We start from the raw sequence: 19,428 nt of genomic DNA, 5'->3' as shown, positions 1-19,428 counted from the left end.
TGAGTGGTCTTGTTGGACTCTAGAACCCATGTATCTCTACCATCCCTGAAACTGCTGGACATTTTCTCGAAACAAACCCAGTTGACAGGTGGTCTAAATTGGATTAACTTCTGTAGATTAAACAAAGTTGGTTGACCTTAGTCCGCAACTATTGCCCAATTGTATTACAGTAATCCTATCAAGAATGCTACCCCCCCATGCTAGCATATGTATGAAAAGAAATATCTAAATGTATTAAAAGATACAGGATTAGTAGATATTAAACAGAATTCCATGGAGTATAGAACATTCAAGCCTACTCAAAGGGAAGAATGAAACAAGCTTGTCGAAACAATTAAAACAATCTCCTTCAGCTTTCACCATCTATAGAGGACCTCTAAGAAAATACATTTCTACTAAAATCACCAAACCCACTAATCATTAGAAATGTTGAACATTAGTCACTGCCTGCAGAGAAGAAGTCACCCCCCCCCCAGTAATGTATGTACATGTAGGCTACTAGTACTAGCAACATCAGACATTTTTAAGTTATCTTAACTGAATACATCCTTGCTATTGGGCATAAATTTGCAAATAGAAATTGAGATGATATTATCTTTGAAGAATTCACAGATATGCCAAGTCCTTTACACATTGATTTGAAGCGTCAGATAAATCTCAAAAGTTTATAATGACAGACGGTAGAGGTTTTCATTTTGACTGTGAATTATGAGATTTGTATTTCGACCCCAGAGAATGGTGCAAATTTGGTAGTCACGCACCCTCCTAGGAAGACCTGATTAGAATTAATAGGATGCCTTTACAGATATGATTCAGTGGGTGAGCGAACTACGTGATAAGCATAAAGGCTATTATACCAAGGATGAGAATATATATGGAAGGAAAATTGCATCAAGCAGGAATCGAATCATTTAGTTGAAGATGGAAAAGGAGATTGAAATATCCATCTACGATCTTGAGATATGCAGCGTATATTCCATTCATTCCTTCTCTGATAGCAGGGAACTCTTCAGAAAGCTGATTAGATAAAGAGGAAAACAAATGATGGCAGATGTTCTTACCAGCCAATGCTTCTTCTTCTTCTTTGAGGTTGGCAGCCAGCATCAACATGTTGATGAATCTGCTGCGCTTGACAGGTAGTGCTTGTGCTGGGATGGTTTCTGTTGTCTGTACCAGTTGTGACGGGGGAAAGGTGTCTAATGTACATGTCTAGCTGGGTCTAGTGGAGGTGGGTCACCCTGTCCCTGAAAGACGCCAGGGAGGGGGCAGCCACCATATCTGCAGGCAAAGAGTTCCACTCAGCAGCTGTCCGAGGGAAAAATGAGAACTGTCTGTACGTCGTTCTGCAGAAGAGGATGTCGTAGGACAAGGGGTGAAGACGTCTTGTCTAACGTTTTGGTGGACTAACTGAAGGTAGGTTCTGAGAGTTAATGGTGGCGAGGCCATGATGCACCTTGTAGAAGGTCGTGAGTCTGGCTCTCTTCCTTCTTGTTTGTAGTGTGTCCCATTTGAGGTCTTGCATCATGTCCCCTACACTTGAGGACTGACGGTAGCGGCAGCATACCCACCTGGCGGCCCCACGCTGGACTTTCTCTACAGCTGAGATATCCCTAGCAGTATACGGATCCCACACCGTACTCGCGTATTCCAAGGTCGATCTCACCAGGGCATTGTATGCTGCTTCTTTGATAGCCTTGCTGTTGATTCTGATGTTACGACGGATCAAGGAGGTTTTATATAGAAGGAGAGCGGACGAGCTAAGTCTCTATTGTACTATGCGTGTAACGGGTGTGAAAAGTTAATGTCGCGTCAAGGTGCAAATTACCCCGATATGCATACACCCCACGCCCAGCTTGGCGACTTTGCTTTGTTTTCACGGGTGCGACCAAGGAGGCATAATGACTCTGTAGAGCAACTTCGATCTTTTTTTCAGCAGTTACTTTTGAGGAGGACTTTGAAACATTTGAGTTACAAGAATGCAACGTGGAAGATGATCTCTCTAACGGCGAGAATCAAAGCACTATGTGGCAACCAACGCTGCCGCCGGCAGCCGCGGTACATTTGATTGCGAAGTCTGTGAGAATGTATACAAAACCGCCGGATGGCTTGAAAAACACAAGTCTTAGAGAACAGTATTTTTTAATGTGCATATATGCCGACTGAGGAGAAATTACAAACTTAGCTTGACTTGGCTCGCATTACCCTGGAGCCCAGACTAGTACCGGGTCGCTAGCGATTTCCTTCGGCGGCGGTCCAAGAATTCAGCCCTACCGGACTAGACTCCCCCGATGCGCTAATTACGGCATCGGCGGGCTTGGAGCTTTCGGTCGCCGAAGGGATTGGGGGGAAGGAACCGGCTAAAGAAACCAGCTAAAAGGCCCGATATACAGTCTGCATCCCAGGGTAGGCTCGCATACACCTTCTTGAAGTTCTTCTGTAAACATGCCAATCGGGAGCCGAAATAAATCGGCCTAAAAGTCTCCTAAGGAAACACATAGCTATCCAAAACATGACCGAAGAATCCATGGATACGAACCAAGGACCTCCATGCACGAAAATCATACAAAAAGTCACTCCCAGGTGCCGGAAAATCTACCCAGGTTCCGTTGACCAAAACAACAAATTTGGAACGAGGACCCCTTCAGCTACTCAGAAAAAACGAAAACTTACCAAAGAAAAACGATACAAATTTTTTGTGGCAACATGAAATATAGGTATGAATCTATATTTTTGACGCTAAAAAACAGAGACTTGTCAACAAAAATGACAAAAAACTCGCCCTAGTTCGTCGCACGGTAAAAATTCAAGTATCCAGATGACCGCCATTTTGTCCTCAATCGAATGATGACGTCAGCCGAACCCTACCGGGTGTTCCAAATAAGGAAATCGTCGGAAACCCGAGGCATCTCGGCTGCCGGTCGGCTCAAGCTCGGCACGTGTGACGTCATGGCGAAGCTCCTTTGCATAGAAAACCGCGATTCACGCATCGGTTCAAAGACGGCGCCGCGCCAGCTATACACAATGGGTCGCAGCGGGGCGAAACAAAAGGACCCAGCGGGGCGCTAGCTCGTCCGCTCTCCTTCTATATAAAACCTCCTTGGACGGATAAAGCCGAGAGATCTATTTGCTCTGTTGGATATGTTCTCAATATGAGGGCCCCACTTCAGGTCCTTGGTAAGTGTTACTCCCAGGTACTTTACTTGAGGTTCTTTCTGAAGTTTATGGCCGTGTAGTTGGTAGTCCCATTCCCGTGTTTTTCTGCTGCGGGTGATGTGGACTGTTATACACTTCTGGGGGTGAAAACTCATCTTCCACCGCTGTTCCCACTCAGCTAGCTTATTGAGATCCTCTTGGAGGTGAGCTTGGTCGCGCTCCACTTTGATGATTTTGTGGCATGCAGTGTCATCTGCGAACATCCTTGTTGACGAGGACAGCAATGAAATACAGCAATGAAACCCTCCGTCATGGGAACGAAACACCTACTCAAGACCTGCTATATTTATAACCCAAGTTTTTCCTGAGGTTTTAGTATTCTTTTATTTAAAATGTCCATTTCGAGAAGGCACAAAACAAAGAAAAGAATTGATGAAATGATCAGGAAGTTGATAACGGGAGCTGCCCTAACATGTTACGCGCCCTAACAGGTTACAGATTTTTTACTGATCTTATTTTCCATAAGTGCGCCGTGTTTGTGTCCAATGACTATGCTGATAAGGAAGGTAAATAACCCAAGTTCATGCACATAATTGTCATTTGCATTCAAAACATATGTGTACATATTCATTTCTTGTTTTGTCGAAAAGTAGTATTTTGACAATAATGATGGTAGCGCTGGGTAGAGGGTCACTGCGCAGCTAGACGGCCCGGCACCTAAATATACGACCTGTGCCAAGCAGATACACAAGTCACACAACTATTATACACATAAGAAATATAACTTCATAAAACACTAAAAATTTGGGCCTTTAAGTGTTTGTTGAGAAGAAAACCGACCAAAGAAAAACAACGTAAACATTGCTGTCGTCTGGCGACTTTGTTTTCCCGCCATTTTTTTGGAGCCGCGATGGTGGCGGAACGATTCAAGGCACAGCTTTGTTTCGCTCTAACATGTGATTGGTACTGTCCATGAAAACGAAACTGAATACAGAGGTGGCGAAGATATTTCCCAATAAGTAGACGGAGTATTGTTGATGTAAGCGGTATCGTTTTTTCGTAATGATTTTGTAAGTCGGGTCGCATGCAAGACGTACGTCGGGCCGCGCGCACAGTGCGAGGTAGCCTATTTCCTGTGAAAACATGAGCTGGGATGCGCTAGATATAGCCCTTCTCACATGACGTTAGAAGTGCACACAGTCAAAATTTTCCGGTCAAAAGAAAGCTAGAATATAGTAGACTTCAAGCCTTATTTAAATTTCCCTAACTTCATCACCAACTTCCGAAGAGAGCAAATTTACCAAAGCGTAAAAAGTTAGGCACACTATCTGGCGTAGCACTAAATCAGAAGGTTCATTCGTGAAAATGTCTCACAGCGTTTTCCGCCTGTAACGCGGAGCGTGAAGGGCCCATGAACAGTATGAATACATTTCTTGTCCATGTATGTTCTTTAGATGAATGTGTTCAAAATTCATTCATTAAAACCTGACCACTCTCTGGCAACCAGCAATGGACCGCAGTGAGTTCGAGCGCGTAAGAAAGCGTAACATGTTAGGGCAGCTCCCGTTATGCATTATTGGGTACAGATTAAGAATATTTGAACCAGATGTAGTCACAACGAATTTGCCATGAAATCTATACAATTGTTTCCTGATATTTCCGGCATGCCGGAACTCCCTGGGTTGTGGAGTTCATACGTAAAATTGGGAAACCGTCACGTACCATTGTCTCGGCTCAATGAGGTGTTAATTGTCAAAGCACTGATTTTATGGTGCATTGTTCTGGTACACAACCGTAGGTGTGCATAATGCATGGGGAGGGCTGTGAATGGCCCAGTCATTTGCACAGGTGTGAAAAGCCATTTGTTTTTCACAGGATTAAGCAATTACAACAAGAGACTGCTATTTGGGCTCCAAATCCTTTTAATTCAACCCTCCTTGGGATAATGGAGAAAACAGTTTGATTGGATAATCAGTATTCAGATTGACCAAGGAGGTTTGAGTCATTGCTATTTTTATGGTCACAACAAAGTATTTGTTATAGTAGCATTGTTTTTATATAGTCAAGAAAGAAGACTGATGACTTTTTATTGTGATGTAAGTTGTTACAATGTATTCTTAGAATCAATATTAGGTGTGCAACAGATTCTTTGGTTGCTATGACTTGGTAATATATTTATACATACATGTATGCTGACAGTTGATATTGCTTATTAGGTCATGGTCATAAATGGTAAAGATAACACTTAAGTTTAACCGTTGAGCTCATGTCAGATGCTGTATTCTGAGTCCAGCTCAAAGCAGATGTGTTGGTTTGGCTGATTTAGTTAATCTTTCAGGTGGACTTTTTCACTGGTTGCATCCTAAAGGTCATATGTATTGTGACACTCAGATACACTGCATCCAGAATACATTGTACTTAAGGAGGCAAAATGCTTCTACTTGGTGATCATATTTTGATACAAGATTAACATTTGAGCTATGACAAAAATGTATGTGCATGTAGTTCAAGGCCTTTCTAAACATCTTTTGGTATGTTGTAATGACTTGTTTACCAAAAAATGAAGACATGCCAGGAGCTAATCTGTAACACTTCAGTGTTCTTGGTGAAAAAAGATTAAGGAAAGGTCAAAGATGACCAGATTTTCACCTGAGACATCTCCAGGTGTCTATGAAAGGCCATACAAGGGTCACTTTGATGCTCTGGGCACCTAGAGACAATGCCAGTTAGCTATGCCAAACTGATCAAAGACAAGAAGCCTCTAGGCTTTGGAGTGATGCGAAGAAAGATGGTATTGTTCGACAGCGTTCCTTTGTTTGTGAGAAATTACGACAGAAGCTAATTGTGGGAACTGCAAGTGTCAGACCATGTAATATAATATGTTGGAAGTCAAGTTGTCGTGGTAAATTATGCTATTTTAATACCAGTAGGAAGCTGTGGGATGGATGGATGGTGATGGTGTAAATTGACAGAGAAGTGTTAACAAAATTACTCAAATGAAAAATGATGCCAATTCTTCAAGGCAGTTTTCAGAAGAAAGGGAGAAAGAGAGCACTGCAAATGCAAATGTATCATTGGACTGTGCCATTTCTTAGAGGAACATTAAAGAAAGTCAAAGACATTAGGAGAGAAGACCATATTTTCAAGAAAACAGGTCTTCTCTTGCAGCTTAATCCTTAGGCATGCTGATACACTTTTCAATTTTCGTGGATTAGTTCAAACCAGAGACATGGATGAAGATGAGAAAGAAGAGAAGACCTAAAGTTGTCTGGTTTTCATTTGCATAGCTATGTATGTTCCCTTACAAAAACAATACAGACATGTGTGCTAACCACATGTTTATGTGTTTAAACATCTTTTTCTTCTCATAAAAATCGGTACTTTCTTACAGTGATGACAGACTTGAGTCCAAATTATCCAGTAGACGAAACAAGGATTGCCATTCTACACTGTGTAAACACACCCACTCATAGTCATACAGTACACATGTTTGTCATATTTCAGCAAAATGTTGAAGAAAAATCGTCGAAAGGAAAACCAGGAAAAATCATTGAAAGGGCTTGTGTGATGATGGTGAAAAAAAAATTGTGACCAAAATGCAGTAGATACAAAGTTAAAACTGTCTTGAATTTAGAAAAAAAGAAGAACCTGCATCGGCAAATTCTTTCCATGGATTTCACGTTCGACATAGCAACATAGCCTGAAGTAACTCACATGGTAAATTCTATGTTAAAAGGTACGGCTGTTCAAACTTTGAACAGAGCAGACATAACTTAAACAGGAATGATCTTCATCTTTCACCCTCTTTGAGGGTTAACAAATACAATTCTACCTCCAAATCTCCACCTGCCAAACTTACCAGTGGAGGGACACCACAGGTTATCTTTGACGCTGTCTCAAACGGAGACAAATTGTTCTGGACTTGACACAAGAATAAAAGCACGGACTGCTTGAGCGACAGTAAATCAATAGGTTTCCAGATAGATGACATTTAGCGCAGACAAGGACATTTTTCCTTTGGGAGTCTGCAGAACTATCGGGATTAGAAGTCCTGCGGTCTCAGAGAGTGTAGATAGTGAAGTGAAGTGAAGTGAAGTGAACTTTATTGCTCAACAATCGTACATGGTACAATGTATGGCATGAAATCAACAATCTGTTCTACAAGGCTAATCTATCCTACAATTCTAAGTACAAAATATTTTCGAAACCAGTGTATTTGTTACAATATATAGTCATGTAAGGGTAATTCTGTAATGAAAGGAGGCCAGATCTAGACTACTGTGTAGAAATGTATGTAGGTCCTGCGACTCCTGCCTGCCAAGAGTTGTGTCAGAAGTCAGGGTTTTCAAGGAAGTACAGGAAGACAGGGCAAAAAAGTTTAAGCAAGGTTTTCTGCATATTTGCAGCATTCAAATTTGACGCTCATGTCCTTAGTTACAGTAATTAGATACCATCTTATGGTCTCATGCCTGAATTACTCTGCGTGTAGGACCCCGTTCATACTAAGTCGCCCAAGTCGCATGAATCGCTGAAATCGCCAAAGCCGCATTGCTGTGGCCTAGTATGAATGCTCCAATTCGCATGTGAAAACGCCTGATGGGCATCGCAACAAATCTACCTCCGGGAGATGGATTACTACCGACTTGACCGCATTCCGGCTTAATATGAACGCTCCCCATCGCTCGATGCGCATCGGGCACTTTACTAACTTGCACATTGACCCGGACATGGTTCAGGGGGTCATATGCGACGTCAGCCTTGATTTCCGCTTATTTGCTGCCATGATAATACATACGATATTCGCCTACCTCCTAGCTTGTTGGAATATTTCATGGAAATATGGCAGAATCGGGCGATTTTGGCATTTGTGATGACGAAGAGACACACATGCTCATGGCCATCTTCGGGGATGTGGGGATACAGACGATCCCGCCGGAACAAGAGTGTTTATGAGGAAGTAGCGATTTTACAACTCGCGCTCGTTCGACCCCTGGTGTGAAGGAATGCGGCTTCGGCGATTCGGGCGACTTGCGCTGCTTAGTATGAATGGGGTCTAGATGCCCAAAGAATCCGGCCTAAAAAAATAACGGCATAGAAAGCGTGTGTTTAGGTGGATCATAAATTACCTTTTATTGACCCCACGTGATATAAAAAGAATTTGAGATTAAAGCTTGTTTATTACTGTCAGGATCAGGTAGGAAAGTTTCGTCATCCGAGCGATATGTCGGACGTGTTCGCATTTTTCAATGAGTGTTGCGGTCAGCCGCTGGCGGTACAACAGCGGCCTCGTGCGGTTAGTGGTTACTTGCTGTTTAAATTGCATCGTTGTCTAGGTTAGATTTGGGTGAATCTTATTTATTGCATGACTAAACGTGTGCTTCCAATAGAAAGCAAAACATCTCCAGAACAGTTGTTCGTTTTCTAGATTTGCAGCCATAAAGTTGCATATTTTAGCATTGATTCCATTGGGATAGCCTAATTGCCGTGTGAGACCTTAAACTGTGTTAGAGTTCTGCTCATTTGAAACTTTGCCAATATACGTACGTACATGTATACGAAAAACCAGACTCCTTGTAAGTATGTATCCATGTGAGTAAGGGTCCACCAATGTGTGTGCATGTATTGGTTGAATTCCTTGAAAGTAGGAAAAACACAGTTTTCCATCGTTCCTAATGTTAAAAGGGGGCATTTTGTGTCACAAGCCAGCATGTTTTGCACCATCTGCTCTCGGGAATCAAACCCATGTCTAGTTCTCCAACCAATAGGACAAACAGATTGAAGCAAACTGGAAAACAAAATGCTGAACATTCAGGGTGGTAGAAGACTGTAGGGGGTCTGACTCTTGGGTCATAAGCCCCGGGCTGTCGCATTTGTTTTGTTATCACATGGATGGCAAGAATGGGAAATCATGCAGAATAATTAATCCAAGGCCACCTTTTATAGAAAACGGAAGATGTTATATCAAGCTGTGCAGAAAATGGAGATTGGAAAAAAATTAGTTGGCCGAGACATGTTGTTCCTTGGTCCTCGACGCCATCTTTGTTTCAGTGCGGCATAACGCTGACATTTCTAAAACACGACGCTTTGGTGTATGAATATTTAGAATACTCTCATTATTGATAAAAATTAATATTCTTATATTCTTGTTATTTCAATGACTCTCACAAATCTTTATTGGGCGCTGCTTGCTTGTAATAGCCGACGCTGTGCGTTCTGCTCCACTGTTACCTTTCGATGCGGTCGCGTGCTCGGCGGCGGTATCACAACTTTCTGTTTTCATCCCTCAGTTGTCAGATCGAAAACTTTTTGCCGCTTTAATCCAGCGGTTGGCGCCCAAAAGAAGCAGGTGTTTTCTAGGGATTTGTCTTAGGCCTTAAAACCTAGATTTTATATGTGTGTGTGTGTGTGTGTGTGTGTGTGTGTACTCTTACTTTAACGTAACATGTGAATGCGGGAGGGCGCTTCGAGATCATCGAGGCAGACATTGTTTTTAGTCAACATTATGACGAACATTTGTTCACGATGTAACGGTATACAAATATTACAACGATAACAGAAAATGTAATTACTGGAGGATATTTCTGACAATGAGAATTGAACCTGGTGGGGGTCATGCTGTCTAAAACCACATAATTTTCCATCCATCTACGTAGTGCACTGTATTTGAACAACTCGACCTGGAAACATGTTATGATTGGAATCCTCTTCATGGCGACCACCTGTCCATTAGGGATGCGTACCTAAACCCATTTTCAGGTTCAGGTCCGGACCTGAACCTAGAGGTTTAGGTTCAGGTCCGGACCTATTAGGTCCGACCTGAACCCATGGCATATCTGACTAATTGCCAAACTTCTATTTACTAGTACTTGGAGTGTTCTTACATTGCACCGTGATACACATACATGTACTTGAACAAGTCTAACACTGTTTGTCATGGAGCAAGACTGATATCATGGTATTGTACACTAACCTGTGCTCCTAACTCAAAAAGGTTAGGAGCACCAGCAAAAATCTAGGAGCACCACTACAAAAAGTTGGAAGAACAAGCAAAAGTCTTGGCCATACCAAGTAATACTCCTATTAATAGTATTAATCAATGTTAACAACCAGGAATAAAGTATTTCAATAGATCATAAAAGATAAAAACCTACATTGATGGTGCAGAGCAATTGGCAATTCAATTCATTCAGTATCTTCCTACATGCTAAATGATAATAGTATGTGGGATTTTTAGAAAAATTGGGCATAGGTTCTCCGGCTGGCCCCTATCCGGGGGCCACGGTGCCTCAAGTTCAACAAGTTGAAAAATACACAATGGTATTTTTTACTTGGAACAAGGCAAGTAATGATTCACATAACCTTGAATGATGAATAAATAAATAACTCTAAAACTTATCTATTGGTTTCATGACCAAAACAAATAAAGTCAAATTCCATAATTTGAAACTTCACTGCTGGCATCAAGTTCAACATTTTGACAGGCATTTTTTTTTCACCCCCACCCTCTGTCTACAAACAATCCAAAATACTTTAATATCCTTAAAATTCTTGCTCAATAGTATCAAAAATGATCTGTTTGTGCCGGCCCAGTCAAATATCTTCGGTTCCTTTGAAACGCGCAGTTCAAATTTCGCGCGTCAGGACCGGGTGGCGCGGCCATCCAATGACAGGCTGACCGCATGGAGAAAGCTTTGCTAAGCATTATAGACCGCAGCAAAATGACAGTAGCACCATAATGACGGGCAAATCATGAGCTTTGAAATGATACCGGTAACAAAAAGAAAAATGTAATATTTGTGGGGATAAAACTCCACTTGAATTGATTCATTGATTTTTGATCGTAAAAATCATCAATTGAACAGGTCTAAAAATGACCGCAGGAAACAGCCTTTTCATTCTGCTGCGGTTTAAAAACATCATGGCGGCCGATGGAAACGCACGGCTAGCGCTCACTTTCATTGGCACATTCCTGGCGTTTGAAACATTTTACAAATCAAACAAATACATCACAAAGGCAAGAAACTTATATCCTTTATTTCTATGGGTAATTTTGCCACTACGAACGGATAGTTTTTGTACCGCGGGCGCGGAAACATGATAGAAAATTCACCGACGATTTTCGCGGTAACGTTAGGGTTGGAATACCTATTTCAGCTTACCGCTTAGTTCTGCAGCCATTATCCTGGCGCAGGTCTTAATCTTTTATTGTCGCACCGTGCGACCCTGATTTTAGATCTAGTCGCATTCTCAAAAAACTGGTTGCATATGCGACTAATCCAGATTTTTTTACCGGTCCAGTACCGAAAAAAACGGAAAACCGGGTTTCGGTTTTTTGGACCTGAACCGAAACGTTTTTTCAAGTCCATAACCGGACCTTCATAACCGGTACCTACTGTCCATCGCGACCGTTTTCGCTCGGTCCGCCGGGTGGTCGCCTTGGGCAGGTTTGACTGTATTTTTCAATGACAGTACACTGGCTTTGTAATTTGTTCTGTGTACCACTACCAGTGCATAAAATTCACTAAGTCTTGTAAGGAAATATCATGTTAGATCGGAAATGATCAATCTTACAACAAAAGATATAATCATGTTACCATCAGCAGGTAGAAGTTGACAATACATCTCTGCCGTAAATGAACAATGTAGGCATCATCGGTGATTGATGAGGCGGCGCTTCGTACACCTGGGAATGATGAGAATCCTACTGTTTCACACCTGGAGTCTTGGATAGCTAATTAAGAGATCGTTAATCACCTACCACTTGTAGCACTAAAGAGTTATTTATGTATGTGCCTTGTAAAGAATGTAAAGACCGAGGATTGAATTATAAATTTGCCTATACTCTATAGTCTGGATTTTAAAAAGATTTATATGGTACTGATATCCTTTTTCTAGAAACAGTTTTGTAGTTTGTTTTATAGACGTTTATTACGGAAAGCAGACTGCAGATGGAATAGAAACTCAAGCTTGCGGAAAAGAAAGCGAGCATGAGGAGTGTCAGGCATTCATTTTCAGACTTAGGCGGATGAGGTACAATATTCAGACCTCAGAGTGTTTTACATACAGTCAAACCTGCCCTAGGCGACCACCCAGAGGACCAAGACTCATAATATGTTTCCAAGTTGAGGTTAATACGTGTATAGAGTAACATGAATGATGTGATTTAAGACAGCATAACTACCATCAGCTTTCATTCCCATTAACAGAATTATCCTACAAAAATCCATTATCGTTATAATATTTGTGTACCGTTACATTTTTGTAATTTCCGTCATAATTTTTACTTCAAAACAATGTTTGCCTCTTGATCTCACGATCGAATAGTGCCCTTCCGCATTCACACGTTAGGTCAAATATTTCACGCACACACACGCACACACATAACATCTACTTATTAAGTAAGGCCTAGCAAGAAGCCCTAGCAAAAACCTGCCGACCCAGCCTTCTTATGGGCGCAGGGGCAAAGTTTTCGATCTGACAAATCAAGGACGAAGACGGAACGTTGTGATATCACTGGCCGAGCCCACGACCCCATCCAAAGGTATTTAAGAGTGCAGCAGAATGTACAGCGTCGGCAATCACAAGTATGAAGCGTCCACTAAATGTTTGTGACATTCATCGAAGTAAAAAGAAGATAAAAATCTTAATTTTTGTCGATAACGGGAATATTTTAATACGTTAAAACATTAAATGTTCACATTCAGAAACGTTGCATTTTAGAAATGCCTGAGCGGTAACGTTACCAAAATGGCGTCGGCCCGGATCAACAACATGTCATCCCCTGAATTAGAAGTTTTGCTCGCTGCGAAGTCATTTTTCGGCGGTATTTAGTAAGACACAGACAGATTCTTGATAAAATACCAAGGAATGGATAGTGATTTCTGTTAAATCTGACTTTTTAACACTTTGTACTACGTAATCGTTTTGATAATTTTAAAGTAACCAAATACGGCATAAGTTTACGGTATTTAAGTGGCCACAACATCGATAAGTATTTTGTATAATACACTTATCTTTGTAAATGTTTTATTAAAACACTATATGGGTGAATCGATGCCATCCATAGATTTTTGTCCGTAAAGGTCTGTTTCAGTCATAGGCAGCAAAACCCGGTGTCGCCACATTGTTGAAAATAAGGTCGCCATGGGTAGGGATTGGGCTCTGGGCGGTTCCAATTCCAGCAGGTCATAATCACGTTGGACAGGTGGTCGCCTTGGGCAGGCAGCTTAATGCTTCTGCCAATGGGGAAAATTTTCAGGACCGAGAAAAAGCGGTCACCAAGGCCAGGTGGTCGCCTAGGCAGGTTTGACTGTATTCACAATGTTGCAGGTGTGCACCATACTAGTAAGTACAATGTACTTTATGGAAACTTTTAATTGCAATATCTAAGTTGTTGTAGAGGAAGAATCATATGTTTGTGTCTTAAAGTATGTGTTTATATGTTAAAGATTTGAGTTTTTAGGTTGTTGGAAATTAAAGTTTTATGTCATTTTTGTCCACCATGTTTATAGACTTTTCTGAGGTTAACTTAAGCATTTGCCCTGTAACAAATGATAAGACTGGGGCAGTGTGAGATAAACACTTGTACAGGATTGACTGTACAGTCAAACCTGCCAAGGCGACCACCTGACCATGGCGACCGTTTTTTCTCGGGTCCTGAAAATTTTCCTCATAGGCACAAGCATTAAGCCGCCTACCCAAGGCCCTGGCCAACGGGACCGCAAAGAATCGGGACCGCACAGAGCACAATCCCTGCCCATGGCGACCGCCTCATTTTCAAGCATGTGGCGACATCGGTTTTGCTGCCAATGACGGAAATAGACCTTGAGGGACAACAATCTATGGACTGACATCGATCCAACCATAAAATGTTTTAACAAAACGTTTCCAAAGATTTTCTAGATAATACTAACATAAATACTCTACTCTAGTCTAGAGCAAAATACTTTTTGGCATTGCATGTGCCCACCAGTCATACCGAAAGCTTCTTGTTCAGGGGTCAAAATGAATACATGGTACATAAAAGTCAGATTTCACAGAAATCACTATCCATTTCTTGTTTTTTTATCAAAAATTTGTCCGTGTCTCACTAAGTACCGCCAAAAAATGACTTCGCAGGGGGCAAAACATATCAGTAAGACATGTTGTTAGAGGACCGCCGCCATCTTGGTAACATTGCCATCTTGCCAGCGAAGTCACAACATTACGTTTTCATCCTTCAGTTGTCAGATTGAAAACTTTTTGCCCCTTTTTTCCAGCGGTCGTAGCCCAAAAGATGACTGGGGTCGGTTTTGTACTATTTGATGTAACGTGTGAATGCGGGAGCGCGCTTTTCGATTGAGAGAGGCGGACACTGTTTTGATGTTAAAAGTATGACGGAAATTTGTACACGATGTAACATCACACCAAAATTAAAACGATGACGAAAAATATAATTTTGTAGGATCTTTCTGTCAATGGGTATTAAACCTAGTGGTAGTTATGCTGTCTAAAATTACATCATGTTCCATCCATCTAAGTAATACTGTATTGATTGGCATCTCAACTTGCAAACATGTTGTGAGGCGATCCTCTACAAGGCGACCACCTGTCCAACACGACCACTTTTCCTAGGTCCCCGCTTTTCCTAGGTTTGACTGTACTTTTGAAACAAATGTCAAACAGGTGAAATTTCTAAATCTGAAATACAGATTAACTGAAAAACCCACTTGTCACTTCAACTTTATATCCACCTTTACATCTGCTGGTAAAAGAACTTTGGACTTGGTATATATGTATTAGTAGGTGGCCCTAGCATTACACCATTTGTTTATTTTCTACAAGGACAAGAGCACTTAACCAACATGAAGCATTGGACAAGTGCCAAAAGTCCTGGCTGTCCTGAAGTAGAAGTATTTGTAAGTTTTCCAGTTTGCACCTGTTACGCACATGTTTGGTGTTGACTGTTTTGAGCCGCATATGTGATTATACACCACAAATCGACACTTGGTTGACTTGCCGTAGTGTGTTATTGTCCCTTACGACTTCTCAATTACATGTTTCTGAAGTTGCTTTTGTTCATCGTTCACCTCCCACATCGCCACTAGTACAAATGTAATATTCTGAAATTTACTCAAACTCAAACTTTTGTTCACTGTATAATTTTTCTACAAACACTCTATTCACCATTTTATGATTCTTGCAGCTAAGATTTTGAATAAGATTTAGAGCACCCGTTCAGAGAATACTTCTGATTTATCCCTTGAAAGTGACGGAAGCATAAATTAAAGAGGTTTAGATAAAATCTCAAAATGGTACAATCATGGTCAGGATAATGTATGGATGGAAAGTTGTGAAAACTTATTAATACAAGTTAGAAGTAATTCTAAAGTAAAGTCATAGCCCTATGATTTCTCTTTTCTGCAGCATATAACACTGTAGAGTGTTGAAGACAACAGTTAAATGTACTTCTTTCGAACAGTCATGGTAAAATAATGCAGGTGCATCGGTTTGGGGAGGTTAATTGTTTTACTGACCACATGCGGCTCCATGTCCTTTCAGCTATTGTGTGGCGTGTGTACCCAACTCCAGAACACATGTGCTAAGAGCATGCCTCTGAACTACAAGTTTATCCCCACACAGAGCAGACCTTCAGACATGGTTTTGGGGACAATGCGAACTGTTTACGCATAAAGAACTCCGCCTTTGTTTGGGCCAGTTTCTCACGACTTTGTGCGGTTTAAGTCACAAAGCTTTCACTGTGTTTTGAACACACATGCAAGGAAAGCGTCACAGTCTTGATGAAAGTTTCGCTCCGATGAAGAAAGTCAACTCCGCGCCCCAGCAGTAAAGAAAAACACAATTCCATGAAGCAGCGCGTCCCTTTTTTCAAATTTACAGAACCTTTGTAAACCAAGGTCGGCTAATTGTCACATTATGACACTGTATAGAAAAGTCACACTTGTGTGTAAACTTAGCCACTGCAAACAATTATCCAACACTACACTTGACATACAAAACATTTTCCAGGCCTTTTTAATGGGGGAAGGCGACAGCCAAAATTGAGATTGTTGAAAGTTTTTGGTCTTTATAGTCATACTTTTACATTTTGAGTCATACTCCAAATATGAATTCAAGGGTCACACAAATAGAATATTGATGGCTGTTTGGTCGCTCAGCGATCGCCGTCTAGTGGAAAGTGGGCCTAGAAAAATAAACTTCATTTGTAGCTTTCTCATCACATATGGTAATTATACAGTTTACATGGACAATGTTACAAACACTACATACTTTTTTCACCCTGCTTGCCATTGACATGTCATGATACAATCTTACTCCTAGCTTGAAGAAGAATGTTTGTGTGGTAGATGATAGATAGTGAGAGAGAGATATCTTACTTATTACAGGTAAGATGTCAAGGTAAGCTGTCAGTGGAATTTAGACCACCTGGAAGGAGAGCACTTTGTTGTGGTTTGTTTGTCTTGAAAAGAGATCACAATCTCTCTGGTTTTAGCCTTTTAGGAGTCCGAAGTATGGAGTCAAAAGTCCAATAACGTGCATGCATAGAATGGGTTATGTCTTATGTTTCCCAACTTAAAAAAGGTACTGGCACTGGAGGTTTTTGACACCTGTCTGCATTCAGAAATTGAAACACGTCTGCTTGTCATTACCATAAACTATGCTTTCTGTTTGCCTTCTTTTGTACTACATGTATGCCCCCCCCCCTCCCTGCTAAAAAACATTGGCTTAGCTACATACAGTTTGAATTGGTAGATACAGAAAAGATTGCTTGTTATTAGAAAAGATACTAAAACCCATGATTAGCCCTACCTGAATATGACATGATATCAAGATTTTACGGATGAAGCATTTATTTTGTATTCCTATTTTTTAGTTATAGTTGACTGAACAAAAGTCACAGTACTTTTTGTTCAGTCAATTAAAGCTTCTCCTCCTGTGATATGGAAGAGCACAGCATATCAGAGGGATTTTGTAGAACCTCTTATTTTACACCATAAAATCAACCATAAAGTTTCTCATATATTAACTTCCCAGCTCATCAGAACGAGGTTAATACGTTCGGGTCATCTCAGGTCAGTGGGGAAACCGTTTCCATGGATACAGCATCCAACAGCACCAACCCAATTATCATGACATGTCTCTTTATTTCCCTGGGCATGTTACCTTCCCTCTTGAAATCAGCTTATAAAACACCGAAGGGTACCGTGTAGTGTGGCATGATTACAAAGTACATCCAATTTATATAAAAGCCGAGTTACACTAATTACATCTCATGCAAAATTACATGCATATTTAACGAATTGCTTGCTTGGTGAAATGGAAAAAATAATAAAGATCTATGACATATGCATGAAAGTCCAAACGTTGTGTGAACAAGCAATGCATATGAATCTTTTCCATGGCCAGCTGAAGTTTAGAATTCGTTGTCCACACAGTTGTGTCTGTTTTAACCTTCTCCCTGCTACCTAATCTTGTAATCAATACATATTTGGTGCCAGATGGCCACTTCAGCAGGAGAAGGTTTAAGTGACAAAATATTCAACCATTTCACACAACAAAACTTTGCTACTTTTGGGGATCCGGAGCTTTCGTTTTCTGTTCTTGTTTTCTTTCCATATCCCTTTATAGTAAATTATACCATGGCCATGGAAAGTGTTTAGAATCCTGCCATCAAAGACTAAAATTAGTAAAAACGTGTTGTAGTCTGAATTAAATGTATTCTCGTTTTCTTTCCAGATCCCTTTATACCAGACATGTTCGAGGCAAAGTCTTCAAAGATTACTAATTTGTTGTTGGAATAAAATGTGTTCTTGTTTTCTTTCCAGATCCCTTTATACCATGGCCAGACATGTTCTGAGGCAAAGTCTTTCAGAACTTGCCATCAAAGACTACAAAATTTGTTGTTGGAATCAAACGTGTTCTTGTTTTCTTTCCAGATCCCTGTATAGCAGTGTTCTGTGGTTTCGGTGCGACCTGCGACCCCACACAGATCAGCGATGCGGGGAAGGGGACGTGTATCTGCGAGCAGACGTGTTCCAGCGGCGTCATCGCGCCTGTCTGCGGTTCCGACGACGTCACGTACTCAAGCAAGTGTAACCTAGAACTGAAGTCCTGCCAGACGCAGTCCAGAATTACAGTCAAGAAGGAGGGAAAATGCAGTAAGTTGAGGAGGTTGGATTTCAGTATTGAGGCCACACCATGCAGTATCACTTGATTGTTCTTGGACTTCTGAAAAAGTGACCGTGATCTGAAATATGAGTCTGTTCCAGGGCTGTCTCCAAGCCTCCATCCAAGGATGGAAATTTGCTTGTTGGGACGAAGAAAAATTTACCCAGTTTGTCCAACAGATTTGAACTTCATGACATAAAACTATATTTTTGTAAGCTTAAGAAAGGAAGACATTGTGTTTGATTCTTGATGTGGGTTTGAAAAGTGGATAGGCTGAACATCATGTCTAGAAGTCCTTTTATACATTCATTTCATATTACCGTTGAACATTGTAAATGGTAATTCTTTAGACAACCATGCTACTGTTACATTCAGAGACACTGATAGAAATACGAAAGACGCTAAATTGTAAACAAGGTCTGCAAATTTTATTACACCACTTCAAAGAGAAACTTCTTTGCCGGTCTGTCATTCTTTGATCAAGTTGCAGAAAGAAGAATCTAATTTGTCTCAATGCCCCGAAGAGTTAAGAAGTCTAATTTCACAAGTCCATTTAATGACTGTCTGTCCAGATTTGATTACATGCACGCAATATGAGTGGGAAATGTAATTTGCTCTTCAAAGCTTTTTTTCCCGTCATCTGATATGACTTGTGCAGGCTCATATGAACTTAGATAAGTCAGATTGGAACACAAAGTTCCAGACATCATGCTGGCTTATGTATGACCCCTTCCCTTAATTACATGATATTGCCCCCGTTCACAATTGTGTGTATATTCAAGTCCATGTGAGTTGCGTATGGACATTTTTTGGCTTAGCTTAAGTTTTTTTGGAAAGAAGTTGTTTTTAACTTTGACCCACAATTTTGCAGCCTGGTTGTGGAACTGAAAAAACTTTTTTTCAGGCTGCCAACTTTAACTAAGACAAAAAATGTCAATACGCAACTCATATAGACAACAGGCTTTTACATTGTATACAGTATATATTGTAAAATGTGACCAATGTAAACCAATAGAGAATCCACCAGAAAAAACTATAGCCTGCTGCTTACTGCTAATCCATTGTTAATGATGGGAGATGCCATCAAACTGACATTGTGTGATAAAG

At 40.9% G+C, this 19,428-nt stretch overlaps 1 protein-coding gene across 12 annotated transcripts in view; it reads left to right on the top strand.

Moving 5' to 3' along the window:
• Positions 1-19,428, top strand: part of LOC136443694 (agrin-like) — a 222,340-nt gene that overhangs the window by 163,734 nt on the left and 39,178 nt on the right. For all 12 annotated transcript variants that reach the window (XM_066441031.1, XM_066441035.1, XM_066441038.1 and 9 more), the window contains exon 3: positions 18,090-18,311. In XM_066441031.1, coding sequence (XP_066297128.1) covers positions 18,090-18,311 — 222 coding nt within the window. The remainder of the gene's footprint in view (positions 1-18,089; positions 18,312-19,428) is intronic.

The sequence above is a fragment of the Branchiostoma lanceolatum genome, chromosome 10 (genome assembly GCF_035083965.1).
Source record: "Branchiostoma lanceolatum isolate klBraLanc5 chromosome 10, klBraLanc5.hap2, whole genome shotgun sequence".
Taxonomy (NCBI): Eukaryota; Metazoa; Chordata; class Leptocardii; order Amphioxiformes; family Branchiostomatidae; genus Branchiostoma; species Branchiostoma lanceolatum.
Note: the sequence above shows the minus strand (reverse complement) of the source record. Positions and strands in the feature narration are given on the sequence as shown.